The sequence below is a fragment of the Ursus americanus genome, chromosome 31 (assembly GCF_024610735.1).
Source record: "Ursus americanus isolate L20-20 chromosome 31, mUrsAme1.1.p, whole genome shotgun sequence".
NCBI classification, from domain to species: Eukaryota; Metazoa; Chordata; class Mammalia; order Carnivora; family Ursidae; genus Ursus; species Ursus americanus.
In genome coordinates this window covers 23,862,746-23,879,181 of record NC_142157.1, presented here as the reverse complement: position 1 = coordinate 23,879,181, position 16,436 = coordinate 23,862,746, and the positions used below count along the sequence as shown (strand labels likewise).

The 16,436-nt window shown below is 36.8% G+C and overlaps 1 protein-coding gene across 2 annotated transcripts in view; it reads left to right on the top strand.

Moving 5' to 3' along the window:
• The window catches only part of LOC123785988 (heat shock 70 kDa protein 14), a 38,203-nt gene that overhangs the window by 9,961 nt on the left and 11,806 nt on the right, over window positions 1-16,436 (top strand). For both annotated transcript variants that reach the window (XM_045788113.2, XM_045788104.2), the window contains 7 exons: window positions 91-139; window positions 274-379; window positions 1,395-1,485; window positions 2,439-2,543; window positions 3,615-3,776; window positions 5,278-5,433; window positions 7,400-7,502. In XM_045788113.2, coding sequence (XP_045644069.1) covers window positions 91-139; window positions 274-379; window positions 1,395-1,485; window positions 2,439-2,543; window positions 3,615-3,776; window positions 5,278-5,433; window positions 7,400-7,502 — 772 coding nt within the window. The remainder of the gene's footprint in view (window positions 1-90; window positions 140-273; window positions 380-1,394; window positions 1,486-2,438; window positions 2,544-3,614; window positions 3,777-5,277; window positions 5,434-7,399; window positions 7,503-16,436) is intronic.

Below are 16,436 nucleotides of genomic sequence, written 5' to 3'. Positions count from 1 at the left end.
TTCAGTGGTATTGAAAAATATAGTCTTCTTTAAATATTACACATCAACAATACTGATTTTAAATTTAACTATCTTTATCTTTATGGACAGCTCTGATGATCCGCAGGCTCAGAAATACATCACGGAAAGTAAATGTTTAGTGAGTATGGTTCTGTTATTACCCCTCTGTTACACAAAGTAATTGCCAAGGTCATAACCTATTATATTATTTTGAAACTTTGTATTTTTATTAAAATTATTCCTCATTTAACACCCTTAAAATTTGCTTTATAGGTCATTGAAAAAAATGGAAAGTTACGATACGAAGTAGATACTGGAGAAGGAACAAAGTTTGTTAACCCAGAAGATGTTGCCAGACTGATATTTAGTAAGATGAAAGGTATTGAGCAAATTTCATCTAGAAATTTAAAAGTTGACTGTAAAAAAAGTTAGACGTGTTTCTTGATCTGGAGAGAAGCAGGGTGATTGAGCAGATGAAGGAGACCTAACACTAGACCTGACTGTGCCACTACCTGGCTGTGTACCCTTAACTGACTTCCTTCCCCGACTTTGGTTTCCTTAGAAGTAACGTTAATGAGTTGGGCCAGGTTAGCATTTTCACAGCTTCCTAAATTGAAGTGTCCAAATAAGTTTGGTGAAGAGTGAGTATTTTATCTCTCTGCTCAAGATTAACAGTTATTTAGGCCAATGAAGTACGTCTGGCTTATCACCACTTCCACTGAAGGCTTGAAGCTGAGTGGCATGCTGTGGAACAGTTTGGCAAATTCTGGAGTAGATTATTTATAAGGCTCACTTCAGCTCTGGAATTATGAGTTTGTGGGATGAAAGACAGCCTTTTAATGTGTTTAACTAACATGCTGCTTGTCTTCACATTGATGCATTAGAAGCTCATTCTTAATGGAACCAGTCTAATTTGGGAGGTAGTTGAAATTTTGAAGCCTAAGAACCAGGCTTTTTGGAAAGTACCTAGTTTCACATCCACAAACTTCCAAAACCACAAGAAGTTTTGCACGATTTAAAAGAGCCAGAAAAGGGGCGCCTGGGTAGCACAGTCTGTTAAGCGTCTGCCCTCGGCTCAGGGCGTGATCCCAGCGTTCTGGGATCAAGCCCCGCATCAGGCTCCTCTGCTGGGAACCTGCTTCTTCCTCTCCCACTCCCCCTGCTTGTGTTCCCTCTCTCGCTGGCTGTCTCTCTGTCAAATAAATAAATAAAATCTTTAAAAAAAAATTAATTAAAAAAATAAATAAAGAGCCAGAGAAGAAAATGAGTGGTGGGCAGTCAGGTGAACTGGAAAATCTTTAGTGAGAAGATCATTGGCACAAATTAATAAACTGCTAAGTATCATGACATTTTTTTTGTCATTGGAATTTATTTTTATATTTTTTCATACACAGAAACGGCACATTCTGTATTGGGCTCAGATGCAAATGATGTAGTTATTACTGTTCCATTTGATTTTGGAGAAAAGCAAAAAAATGCTCTTGGGTAAGTTAATCTTATTTGCTTAAAGGAAATAAAGATTTCATAATGTAGTATAGTAAAAGGTAAAATTGTATTTGAAAATACCTTAGGAAATAAAATTGTATTTGTAAACAGATGCATATATTTACATATGTAATTAGTATGGTAAAAAGTCTAATAATGATCACTAATATTTCCTGTCTTTTATGAAATGCCAAGAGAACACAAAATTGGTTATACCTTATTAGCTGTTTTGATTGGAAATTTTTTAATTACCAGGTTAAGTTGATGCTTGTAAATTGCTTTGCCGTAGTTTCATACAATCGAAGTTTATGTGGAAATTACATAAAAATAGTTTTTTGCAATGAAAATATTTGCAATAATTTCTTCACCTTAGATCTTCACATCTAAACAAAAAGTTGGGTTTAGTTTGTATGGGTCATTATGCAAATATAATTGGCAAGCATGCATACCTTTGCCTTGAGGATAGAGTTTCATATGGGACTTTGCAAGCATCTGAGTTGCTTCTGGGACAGATAATTGCATTATTTACTTGAACTTGTGGGATGTTAAAACTGTGACCCTAAGTTAAAGAAACCAGAAAGTTCCTTGGGGCACCTGGGTGGCTCAGTCGTTAAGCATCTGCCTTTGGCTCAGGGCGTGATCCCGGCGTTCTGGGATCGAGCCCCGCATCAGGCTCCTCTACTAGGAGCCTGCTTCTTCCTCTCCCACTCCCCCTGCTATGTTCCCTCTCTCGCTGTCTGTCTCTCTGTCAAATAAATAAAATCTTTAAAAAAAAAAAACCAGAAAGTTCCAAAATGTATTATAAATTTGTTTTAATCTCTTAAGTTTATAAGCATGGGCATTTTTGAGAGCTTTCCTTTTCCTTACTTAGTATATCACATGTTATTTTTTTTGTCAAGAAAATACTTGAACATGTTGTGATATTAAATTCATTGAAAGCAAATTGTCCACAGGGAAGCAGCCAGAGCTGCTGGGTTTAATGTTTTGCGGTTAATCCATGAACCATCCGCAGCTCTTCTGGCTTATGGAATTGGACAAGACTGCCCCACTGGAAAAAGGTAAAAACCATATTTGCAGCTTTAAGCTTTTCAGTGCAGAAAACATTTTAGATTACCACACTTAAATCAGTAGGGATTGTTACATAAAGTCTTTATGAATAAAAAGATGCTGAAACTCACCTAGAGATCTTCAAATAGATGAGAAAGACATCCTAGGAGAGCAGAGAAAGGACATAATGAAAGAGAAGATTGAGCTTTCCTGCCCTTCTCTTATCCTTCATGTATCTTTCTTCATTGGAGGAAGATTTGAAATTTACAAGCCTGACCAAAATGTAGCTCAGGCTAGGGAACTGTTAATTTTTCTATCAATTCCAATTATTAAACATGTTTAGAGACCGTACTTTTATTTACATTTTTCGTGGCAGGAGACGGGGGAAAATCCAGTATAGGATTTAAGGCATCTTTTGATGATGAAATAGTAAGACATCTAATTTAGTTGTTGAAACTTGTCTTAATAGAACCGACACGGGCACCTTTAGGGAGACTAATACAGATGTGTTCATTTTCCATAGTTGTTTTACCTTATTCATATCTCACACTTAAAAAAACTAGTATGTATAAATCAGTAGGGAATCAGTTTTAGGTGAACTAGATAAGTATAGAATATCAGAAATTAGCTTCTAGTTTTGCATTTGTTTGATTTTTATAGAATGTGTTATTTTGGTAGTTACCTGATTAATATTAGCACATAAAATTTCTATATTCTCTTAATGATTTGCTATAATCACAAATCTCTACTTAATTGGAAAGGTTAGTGTCCTGCACGTTATGTTAATTATACTAGAATTTAAAAAGAAAAGAAAAGTTAGTGCCTTAAACTCTGGTTACTCAGAAAAATCCAATTTTACCAGTACAACTAAGTAAAAACAAACTTTGACTTCAAATCAGAAGGTCCGGGTTCTAGGCTTAATTCAGCACGAAGTGATGACCGTGGATAACTAAGTTGACTTGTGTGAGATTTTGAGTTTCCTTATTATGATTAGGGGTTAAACTAAGTTACTTCTAATGTCCAACCTGCCTTTAAAGCAGTGTGATTCCCTCATAACTTATTCATGTTATTTTTCTTTTAAGCAATATTTTGGTGTTTAAACTTGGAGGAACATCCTTATCTGTCAGCGTCATGGAAGTGAACAGTGGAATATATCGTGTTCTTTCAACAAACACTGATGACAACATTGGAGGTACACATTTCACAGAAACCTTAGCACAGTATCTAGCTTCAGAGTTTCAGAGGTGAGTATTAATGGACTTGATGATGTTTTGATTGAAGTTTCTCTCCAGGGTTTTGTGTTTTGTTTTTTTTCTATTTTAAATTGCCCTGCTGCAAGGGAGGACATGTTTTTTGTTTTTATTTTCCAGTGCCTTGGATATTTTCATGTCTAGAGTTACGATGTCCTCTCCAAGCATTTACAGGGAAGCAGAGGCCAAGTTGCACAGTGCAGTGTGCTCAGATTTTTCACTTAGTGTGAGGGCCCACCAGACGTTGAACTGTATGAACTTGGATCTCAAGTTTGAATTCTTAATTCCTCAGGTGCCACTGTTATGTCTAGATAAAGGAGGGTACAGGCACTGAGGGCTCACCACCTTCTAAACAAATTTTAAAATTTTAGATCTGATAAAGATTACATTACATTATAGTCACATCCTAGTGAATTAGTGTCTTTGGAGTATTTATTTAATTACTAATCTGCTAGCACAAGGAGTGATTTTTGTCCCTAGGTGTAATTATTCCATTCAAAATCATGAGCCAAATAGATAAAGATTATATTTTGGACATTGCCGCTCTTAAAAAAAATTTAATTTTGGCTGAAACCGACTAGGTAAAAAAGTCTTGAAAAAGAGGTAAGTTCTCACTTGTTTCATAAAGACCTATACAGCTTTTTGTTATGAAGGTTTTTAAACTCAAGGGTAAGACATTGTTAATTTGACTACCAACAGTTATTAGACATGTTTAGAAACAGAGCCAAGCAATTTTAACAATGAACTTGTCTTGGAGATAGAGAAATGGTAATTTTACATATTTGTCATTTACATATGCATCAAATATCTTTAAAGAAGCCCTTTTAGGGGTGCCTGGGTGGCTCAGTTGGTTAAGCGTTTGCTTTCAGCTCAGGTCATGATCCCAGATCCCAGGTTCCTGGGATGGAGCCCCGAGTCAGACTACCTGCTTAGTGGGAAGACTGCTTCTCACTCTCCTGCTCCCCTTGTTTGTGCACGCGTGCTCTCTCTCTCTCTCTCTGTCGAATAAATAAATAAAATCTTAAAAAAAAAAAAAAAAAGCTCTTTTAGTTTTGTTTTTTAGTGCTGGACATATCATTTTTTACCATTAAACCATGATTATATTGCATTTATAAAGGGAGAGAGAGATAGGAGACTTGACCTGGCCACATAAATCTCCTTCACCCTCTGTTTGTCACATCTGCAAAAAGATGGCAGCTACTCTACTTTCTTCAAAGGACAGTCTATTATTATGGCCACAGAATTTAGCAATTCCAAGTATCAAAAATATTCGTTATTTATTTTCCTTGATGAGACCCTTCTTTTAATTGCAAAGAATTTCTTCAGAAATTTTGGAGGGTTTGAACCTAGTTACTAAAATCTGATATTAATATTTATGAGCTTGTCATTATCCATATTTGAGTTTTTATAAATTCTAATTTATAGAATCTAATGAGAATTTATATATAAATGGCCTAGGAATTTTTAAGCTCCAAAGACTATATTTTTGATTTAGATCCTTCAGACATGACGTGAGAGGGAACGCCCGAGCCATGATGAAGTTGATGAACAGTGCTGACATTGCAAAGCATTCTTTATCAACCTTAGGAAGTGCCAATTGTTTCCTTGACTCATTATATGAAGGTCAAGATTTTGACTGCAACGTGTCCAGGTAAAAATGAAATTCAAAAAAAAATTTTAAATTCCAAATATATTTATATTTTTAGGTGTAATTTTCTCGCTTAGGGTTTTTTGTTTGTTCTTTTGAGATTTATTAGCCATCTGTAAAAGGAGAGCTTTCCTGCCTTTATTCTGAGGTCCAGTTCTTGTTAAGTAACTGCTCCCAAAGTACTGGCATCGATTGTGATTGCTTGCCCTAATAGTGACAGCTACAAAGAGCTGTGTGTGAAAAAGGCATCCTAGATCTTTCAAAGAAAGGCTTGTTGTTGCTAAAGTTTATGTGGGGTTTGCTCGTGTTTCAGTGGTACTTACTCTAAATAGTTAACATGGCAGGCTGTAATCTAAGTAGTAATATATATTAACTCAGCAAATCCTCATAACAACAAAATGAGGTAAGTAGTAGTATTGTTTTCCTTATTTTACACATGAGGAAGCTGAAACAGAGAAGTTTCATCCTTGCCCAGGGTTACACAGTAAGTATGTGTAATATTAGTGATGGACAGGTGTTCAAACCCCGTAAGTTTGACTCCTGAGTTCACACTCTCTATCACATTCTACCAAAGATTGATGTCTGTCTGTTGCCTCACTCACCCATTGTCAACATTTTAAATTTTGATAGTGTTGATTTAGTAAACACAGGTTTAATGTGCATAAAATTGTTTTAAATTCCTTTATCTTTTACATAATCCAAAATGTTGGTTACAGATGATTACACCTATACCCGGAGAATCCAAAGGGAGGACATTGCCCTATCATTTTGCCTTGCATATTATTAATGTAATAATAGCTACCAATGGTTCACTATTTAAACTTCCCAACAACCTAACAGGTGACTTAGAAACATAGTAAAAATTTCCAGAATTACAGTATTATTTTTAGGATTCTACTGACTACATTTCGTTAAATTCACTCTTTATTTGGTCCTTGTAGTTTAGCTTCCTTGTTTCCCTGGGCTTTCCTAAAGACTCTAGCTCTGCATGCCCGATACAATAGCCACTAGCCACCTGTGGCTATTTAAATTGTAATTAATTAGAAATAAATAACATAAAAATTAAATTTCTCAATCTCAGTAGCCACAGTTCAAGTGCTCAATAGTCTCAGAAGCCTGGTGGCTCACAGAAAGTTCTATTAGTACTGCACTAGCTCTAGTAAGAGAGATTTCAAACTATAACCCAAAAGATTAAAAGCTGTTAAATTGAAATCTCTTTGTGGGCAGAGTGTTGTGTATTTTTGTTTCTAGAATTCCTAACTTAGTGCTGAGTTTGTCCAAGTACTCAATATATGCTTGCATATTATTGCTTAGTTATTAGGAATGAAATAGAATATGTAATTTTTCATTAAGGAAATTTTGCCTTTATCACAAAGATTTCAACTATCAGGTATATATAGATAGCACAAATAAATTTAAAAATCAGTCATTTGCATTTAAGTTTAGTATGAAATTAGGGAGTACATTTTTCATAAACCTAGATCTTTCTTAAAATTATATGCTAGTATTCAGGCTCCTCAGAGCAAGAGAACTAAACTTATGTACAGCATAGTCTCACATTATAAAGAAAAATAGGTTTTTAAACTTTTAACATCAAAAATAGCAAAAGCTTCCAAATGATGGTTTGATTTGAATCTGTGACTTTGTTGAGAATGCCATACACTGTATTTATTTTTAGGTTTTTTGAAAGCCTCCAAGTAAGCCATGGGTAAGAGTCTTCTGAATTTGACATTGAATGTCTTCATACATTTACAGAGGAATAACTTAGATGTCCCTTCCCCCCACCCCATGGTATTATACTGTTGCGTATTAAGTATCTTGTTCTGATCATAAACCTATTTTTAAGAGAACCATCACATTAGGTTTTGGCATTACTCTTCACAAGAAAAATTGTCTTAATTGTACTAAGCCTTTTCTCTCTGTCTTTTCCTCTGTGTGTATGTGTGTGTGTGTGTGTGTGTGTGTACAGAGCAAGATTTGAACTTCTCTGTTCTCCACTTTTTAATAAATGTATAGAAGCAATCAGAGAACTCTTAGAACAAAGTGGATTTACAGCAGATGATATCAATAAGGTAATACTTCTGTATTTTTCTTATTTATTTTAGGAGTAGTATCAGACTTGGAATTTAGGAAATAGCCCCTTGGTACTGAAATAATATTTTCATTAAATATTTTCTGAGCTTGTGTTAATGAATAAGGAAAATTGAATTTTTTATTACTGGCACCAGTGATACATATTTATCAGTTTCCTAGCAAAAAATAGTTCTTTCCAGTATATTTTTTAAGATGTAAGCAAAAGCTGATGGATATTTGCATGTTTACTATGTGCAAAGTACTGTTTCTAAGTATTTTACATGGATTAACTCATTGAATACTCACCAACAACTCTATGAGGCAGGTGCTTTTATTTATCTGCATTTTATGAGTGAATACACCAAGGTACAGAGAAATGAATAATTTCCTGGCAATCATGTGGTTAGTGGTAGAGCTAACCCAAGGTCCCGAGTCAGCTCTTTAACCAGTACACCGTTCTGCTTCTCTCTGCTCACGTAACAAGGTATTTTGAGACTTTCAAAGATATTCAAATTGTTAATGTTTTCTTTTTTCCCCTAAGATTATTTGTATTCCTTTAAAATGTATATTTTCTATTATTAAAATAATAAGCATTCATGAAAGAAAATTCAGGAAATACCAAAAGGCAACCACTGTTGTGTTTTGTAACATTTCTAACTATTCCAATCTGTATGTAGAATTTTGAATTTTATTTCTTTATATAATATAACCAGTTTCTTTCCCCATATTACTGTATAATATTCATAAACACAATTTTAAATAGATTCTCAATATCCTAGGAAAGGAAAGGCACCAATACATTATTTCATTCTATCGTGGACACTAGGTTGGGCTCCCTCTCTGCTAAACAGTGATGTCCATCTTTGGACATCAACTTTTACCATATTTGGGATGGATTCCCATTGTAAAATTTACTGGGTTGAAGAATATAAATAGCATTAGACTATTTTTACCTTCAAATACTTTCTAAAAGAGTTGAACTTACTAATACTCAAATCCCCTTGCCAACTCTGAGTCTTATCATTTAAAGTAATAAATTGTCCATTTGATTTTTGAGAAACAATAGGTCTTTGTATTTTATTGATACTTAGAGGATTATCTCTTAAATGTTTATTCAGTTTTTTATTTCCTTCTGTGTAACTACTTGTTTGATATGCTTTGCCTATTTATGTAAATCTTAGTATTTTTTTAAATTTTTTTGTACAAATGTTTTACATAGTCAGTATATTAACTATAATTTACTGCAATCTTCTTCTAAGGCCTGTAGTTTACTGTTTAATTTTGGTCTTCTGAGGGAAGGAGAGGACTTGACATACAGAAATTTCATTTATTTATTTAAATCTGTTGTCTGTCACTCTGATTTCTTCAACTGCTTCTAAGTTTATAAATTCCATCTCTGTTCAGATGTATGACAGACATTTAATACTGTTTTCTTTTAAATTGTCTATAGTTTGAAAGATTATCTCTTTTAACTATTTTGGTGTACACCGTAGAGAGGAAATTGGGGTATTTTTGTTTTTTGGGTGGTTTTCTTTGCCGTTTAATTCAAGAAGGTTTTTTTTGGTGGGGGGGGGGGGACACTTACAATATGCCAGGCATTGTGCTAGGTGCTTGAGGGCTGGGGGTGGGTCATGGAGGATAAGACATGTAGTATAACAGTAGCAAGGCCATGGTGGAGTGAGTGGGTTTGGAGACAGACCCACCTGAACTGGAAGGCTCATGGTGCTAATAGTTCCAGAGTAGACTTTATTCCAAATCACTTAATTTCCTGAACCTTCTCTGTCTCTTCTTATTAGGAGGGTGAAAATACTTACCTTTTAAGTGAGTATTATAACTTATTCTACAGGGTTGTTACAAGGATTAAGTGAAATACCATGTGTAGCATATTGTAAGTGATCAATTAACGTAAGTTCTCTTCCCTCATTAACTGGTCATAGAGCCTTGACATTTAGATATCACAAATGGTACATTTCTCAATTGCTTGAATTCAGGTCGAATATATTCTTAGGATTAAGAATGTTGTTAAAGATTCACTCCCCAGGTATTTCTAAAGTATAGACTTTTGAGAACTTAAAAATAGAGTTGTCTTTGTAGTTTGTTGACCTTCTTACAGTAACAAGCAAGCCCCAAATCTCCGTGGTTTTCTATAGTAAAACAATTTTTTCTCACTTTTCATGCGGGCAGCTGAAGGTGGCTGTAGGTCTTCCCCGTGCTTCCCACTGCAGGACCCAGGCTAAAGGAGCAGCTCCCTGGGACATGCATTTCTCATGGCAGAGGGGAAAGAAGGAGAGAGCTTGCAAGAACATGCATGGCTTTAAAAAGCGTCTGCTTCAATATGGTGTGCTTCAGTGTATTCACATGCGGTTGGCCAAAGCTAGACACAGGGCCAGGCTGACAGTGGGGCGAGGAAATCCACTCCACCTGCAGAGAGGCAGAGTCGTCGCAGTGGCAATGGGTGGGGATGTGTAACCCTCTTACAGGGAAGGAGGAGGAAATGATTGAACTTTTACTTGCCTTAAGACGTTTAATCCACACAACGGCACCATGAGGTAGGCACCATGATCTCCATTTTCAGGTGAGGAAACTAAGAGGTTTCCAAAGAGGTGAAGCGCATAAGTGGTGGAGCTGGGACTGGAGCGTGGGCAGTCTGCCTCCAGAACCCAAGCTCTTTCTTCACCCATGGCTATGCCCACTGCCTTTCTCACCTTAGTGTCTGGAAGTCTCTTCTTAGCAGTATTTTTTTTTTTTCTCGGAAGGAATCCTCTGATCTCTTGCTCGAGAAGGACATGTCTGGTTTCTGGCCTTCTGAGAGTAGGAGCCTCAAGGTTCCTATTTCTTAATATGTGCACTTTCCCTTATTCCACCTGCTTTCAGCACCATGCCCACTCCTGCCCTGTGCGGTAGCTTTGTACCCACATCCCGTAACTGGTCCAAACCTCCCATCCCTGAGTATGGGAGAAGGTGCTGGTGGCCTCCTGTCTGGGTGAGGGGGAGGGCTTTGGGGAATCCAGTCACTCTGCATCTATCCTCTCTACCAGTCATCCTGCTTTCACGTCTCTGCTTCAGCCTCCCTTCCTGTGGTGCTTGGTGCTTCCAAGGCCTGGGCCACACTGGGATTCTGTGTACGTCAGACCACCTTGCTTTCTCCTTGGTTATCTCAAACTTCATCTGCTTTAAGACAGTTACCTCTCTTTTCCAGCTTCCAGAATTTGTTGAAATCTCAAACTGAAGATCTTGTTCCCCCATGGTATTTGATTGTATTGACATACCGTAATTTATAAAACCAATTCTTTATTTTAGTTGCATAGGTTATTTTGATTTTATAAAAAGCAGTCTTTGTGGCTTTGTGAACATCCTTAATTTCCTTAGAATAAAATTTAGGAGTAAATCCCAAATTTTAAAACTTTTAATAAACACAGCATGGATGTCTCTGGCTGCAGGGGCAGGAGTACAGTGTGGTTGGACATGTGAGTCTGGATTTTAGGAGAGAGTTCTGAGCTGGAGATCTGCATTCATCAGTGCCTGTGTGCCGCTTAGAGCCATGACTGGACGAAATAGAGCCACAAAAGAGAAGAGACCTCGGGACAGGGTCCAGGGCCTCTGGACATTTACAAGCTGAAAGGGGATGTGGCACAGGGGATTTAGGACTAGCCAGTGAGGAGACATGAGAACCAGCAGACAAAGTAAAATTGTCCATGTCAGGGAGGGAAAGATATCTGCCCTGTGCTGCTGGAGGCCCAGCAGGTGTGGCCAGAAGACTGACTGCTGGGTTTGGCAATGTGCAAGTGCCTAGTCATAGTGGTGTTAGTGGAGTTATAGAGAGAAACACACTACTGGAGTAAGTTTAATGTAGAATAGAAGGTAGGATTGTGGGGGCGCCTGGGTGGCTCAGTCGTTAAGCGTCTGCCTTCGGCTCAGGGCGTGATCCCGGCGTTATGGGATCGAGCCCCACATCAGGCTCCTCCACTGGGAGCCTGCTTCTTCCTCTCCCGCTCCCCCTGCTTGTGTTCCCTCTCTCACTGGCTGTCTCTATCTCTGTCAAATAAATAAATAAAAAATCTTAAAAAAAAAAAAAAAGGTAGGATTGTGGACACAACAAGTACAGAGAACTCTCTTGAGAAGTTTTGCTATAAGGGCAGCAGGAAAATGGGGGGTGGTAGTTGGGGTGGGCCAAGAGTTCTGGGAGAGGGTTATACCTCTGAGTGGTGATATTTTCTCTCTCAAATGTGTATCCCTCACTTTTTTATATATATTTGGTTGCCTTGGTCAGAACTTCCTTCTTTTGTTCTCTTTTTTAGAGGAATGTTTTATTAGTCTTTTAACAAAAATGTAATTGCTGGTAATTGGGTGAAATAGTTGGGGCACCTGGGTGGCTCAGTTGGCTAAGTGTCTGCCTTCGGCTCAGGTCATGATCTCACAGCCCTGGGATCAAGTCCCACCTGGGGCTCCCTGCTTAGTGGGGAGCCTGCTTCTCCCTCTGCCTGCTCCCCCTGCTTGTGCTCGCTCTCTCTCTCTGGCAAATAAATACATAAAATCTTAAAAAAAAAAAAAAAAAAAAAGTAGATTCTCTATCTCATATTGACATTCTCTTTTCCTCACATTTCCTGTGTTAATATGAAATAGGTGGTGAGTCTTTACAGATGTATTTTCTGGACACCTGCAAGGCAGGCTTATGGTTTCCTTTATATTTGTCTTAAAGTTGTGTGATAAATTATTGATTATTTCCTAATGTGGAATAGTATTCCTGAGATAGACCTCATTTGGTTATGAAGAATTATTCTTTTAATACATTAATTTTCTGTGATTATTTTTTTTTCACCTTATTTACGTGGGTTAGCAGGAAGGAGTCGATGGTGTATTTCAGGCTTCTCTACCTTAACCATATTGTCTGAACAAAGTAACCCCTTTTGATATCAAATGCTTTAAAGGAGGATGGTTCTGCTTTTTGGTTTCAGTGGTCTAAGAAGTGCCTTAGTGGGGCACCTGGGTGGCTCAGTCAGTTGAACGTCTGCCTTTAGCTCAAGTCATGACCTCAGGGTCCTGGGATCAAGCCCCATGTCGGGCTCCCTGCTGAGTGGGTAGTCTGCTTCTCGCTCTTCCTCTCCCACTGCCCCTCTCCCCCTGCTCATGTTCTCTCTCTCTGTGTCTCTCTGCCTCAAATAAATAACTAAAATCCTTAAAAAAAAAAAAAAAAAGTGCTACTGGCCTCCCAACTCATTCTCTCAGCCCTGCGTGATGAGTTGTCCGTGGCATCTCCTGAACCATTGTTTATCAGTCAGGCCCCAGGGCTTCTGTTTAGGGATAGTGAGAGGCATATGGGTGAATCTCTAGCATTGTTCAAATAAGAAGCATATTATAAGCTGGAGGCACAGCTTGGTCCTTTTCTTATCTTTACTGCTCCTACCTCCCTTCTTTTTCAGTCCAGGAGCATGACCTGCTCCTTCCTTGAAGGTCTGCCTTATCCGAGGTTGTAACTTTACAAGCAGAGGCTACTTCTCTCTCTCTCTTTAAAAAAAAAAAAACAACTCCTGAGACACGCTCAAAGAAATAAGAGCATTATTCCTTTTTGACTCAAATGTTTGAACTTAGAATGATAAAATACCACAATATATCTGATTCATTTACTCAGAAAAATACCTTCTAAACCAAAACTTCCAGTACTTTATCTTTATTCCAAGGTAATGTAATCATACACAGTGTTCCTCGGAAAGAGGTTAATATTACCTTCCTTTTCTTCGTAGCCTGAGGCACCGTGTGGGAGAGGTTACACGCTCTAGCAGTTACTTGTAGGGGCCAGGCGCGAACGTGAGTAAAGTTGTCAGGTATAGGAAAACACAGCTGTCAGAAAATATCAGTCTGAACTCAGTATAAAAATACAAATATCTGATAATGGAGGTTACATTTTAAATTCCAGCTTGAAACAAATAGCAAATTTACAAATAGAAATATTTAATAATTAATGTTTCTTTCACAATTAATTTCTCCAGATTTGGAACCTTGAAACCCCTTTTCTTCTGTTCCATAATGTCAGTGTCAGATTTTACATTTTGAGTTATGTTTGGTATAGAATTCAGCCTGGGTGGCTCAGTTGGTTAACCGTCTGCCTTCGTCTCAGGTCATGATCCCAGGGTCCTGGGATCAAGCCCCGAGTTGGGCTTCCCACTCAGCAAGAAGTCTGCTTCTCCCTCTGCCTCTCCCCTGCTCATGTTCCCTCTCACTCTCTCAAATAAATAAATAAAAACTTAAAAAAAAATTTTTAACCCTTTAACTAGGAGTAATGTTTCATTTTTTTCATTTTCATCATGAAAAATATCTACTCACAAAATAGGTTTCTCTAGGGGTGCCTGGATGGCTCGGTCGGTTAAGTGTCTGACTTTGGCTCAGGACATGATCTCAGTATCCTGGGATCAAGCCCACGCTCAGCAGGGATCTGCTTGTCCCTCTCCCTGTCCTTCTGCCCCTCCCCCAATTTGTGCACATGTGTATGCTTTCTCTGTCAAATAAATAAATATTATTTTAAAAAATTGGTTTCTCTAAACAAGGACAGAACCTTTGTACTGTGGTTTTTAAATATGTATTCAACATAACTACTCCAAAGATATATGTAGAATTCTAAAATGAATCTTTAACCACATAATGTGGGAATATGATTTTAGATATGATTTACATATCTGTAAATTAAGTTCAACATAAGAAAGTGTGTCAGATCCCTTGTCAAGTGAGTTTCCAAAGTATTCATTTCATTTGAGTAGGAGTGAGCCAGTCAAATCTTTTACAGGGACAGAACTATTGGTAGTATTTATTGCAGAATATAATGTCAGTCAGAAAGACAACATTTGATTTGTCATACCTGATGCACCAGTGCTGAGATTTTCCCACAGATGATATGAAAAAAGTCCATTTCTTTCTATACATAAACTATATGAGTATTTTAAGTACTACACCACAGTTAAGCTGCCTGGCAGCTACATAAGACAGCAGGTTGAGTGTATCATGCCATTCTTCAAAAAGGAAGTATATTCCCCATTTTCCTTGAAACACACAATCCTTTTGGTCTTTCTTTCATTTTCCTACTAGATTGAGAGATGGGTTTGGAGAGTTTGAAAAGTTTCACATTAAACTCTTTGCTCTAAGAAAAGCAAGAGTAATTATGTGACTATAAATGGCAAGTGACCACTAGCTGGTGTGAGGGGCACAGGAAGTAGTGGTGGGCCTGCCACATATAGCAGGAGCTGTCCTCCAAAAGGGGTAGCAGCTGCCCACTTAAACTGCCTTTCAGGGATGCAGTCTAGTGCTACTGAAGCCTTTGACTTTTTAACAGACTTTCAAATAGAGACTTGAGTAAAAATTTTTACTGTTTATTTTGAACTGGCTTTATATTTGCATAATTCAAAATGCAAAAGATTCCCCCGCCCCCAACCACCCAGTCTTTTTCCCTCCCTGGAGGTAACTAATGTTACTGGTTTTTTTGTGAGTACTTCTAGAGGTATTTTTACTTAATGTTTTGATTTTTTTCTTTTTTTTTTTTTTAAAGATTTTATTTATTTATTTGACAGAGACAGCCAGCGAGAGAGGGAACACAAGCAGGGGGAGTGGGAGAGGAAAAAGCAGGCTCCCAGTGGAGGAGCCCGATGTGGGGCTCGAACCCAGAACGCTGGGATCACGCCCTGAGCTGAAGGCAGATGCTTAACCACTGTGCTACCCAGGCGCCCCTCTTTTTTTTTTTTAATTTACTGTTTAAATGTTAGTGACTCATTCAGAACTTCTAAGAATACTGTGTAGAGAGAGAAAACATTTTGCATGATAAAATTTGCAGGTTGCTACTTTACAACCTCTGTTCCATAGGGTTTTGTTTATTGGTGTTTGTTTTTGTGGTTTTGTTCCTGGGTTATCAGGTGCTTATAAGATGAATTTGATACCATTTCATCTTAAGTATTCTATGGATATTCTCTGTTCCTCAGAAGTTCTAAAGAAACTTTCATGATTTCTCTTTACTGCTTCAATTTTGAATTTAAGTATTTTGCAGACCTATTTCATGATGATTTCTTAAATTTTTAACATTTGACATTGTATAATTTATAATTTATAATTTTTGTGTATCTTTTGATATTAAAATGTAAAAGTATAGAGAAATTTTTGAGATCTGGACAATTTCTCTATTTTTTACTTTTTGCTTTTTGAATTTCCTTTTCTAGGTTTGACAGAAGTTTTCTTGGTTTTTTGTTTTGTTTTTTGGGGGGTTTTTTTGCTCCAACTCCTGCCACTACTATCTCCCAAAAAACTTTTTTAGATCTATTTTTAAGTCATTTTTTTTTCTTTTCCAGTTGGTTTATTTCTAATTTTCTCCTTATTTCTTCTAGTCTTTCCAGGACACTTTCATATTTTTCTAAATTCTTATATTGAATGCCAATTTATTTTTTCATTTATTTTTTTCCCTAATAAAAAAATTAACTATAGTTTCACTTCTTAATAGCTTTGGTTTTATTCCATAAGCTTTGACAGATTTTATTATTTTATTTTTAGAATAATCTGTGATTTTTTTTTCCTTTTTGTTGTTTAGATTCATGTTTTTAATACCCAAGTAGTTAAGATGGTTTGATTTTTTAACAGCAGTTTTATGAAATTACTGTGAAAGTTATATTTGAAAAGCCTTTAGTAAGACAAGTTACTTATGTTCAAAATATGTATATTCTATTAAAATTTAAATCGCAAAAGAAATCTCATACTACAGACTAGATGTTTAAAGAATTTATTTGAATTAATACTTGGTGATTACGGTCAGCATTAATGGTAACAAACATGTTGTTAGTATTTTTTTTACTTTTTTAAATGAAAATTCCAAAAGCCAAGATTTTCTAGTTTTTTAGTTTTGGGGGATTTTTTAAGATTTTATTTATTTATTCGACAGAGATAGAGACAGCCAGCGAGAGAGG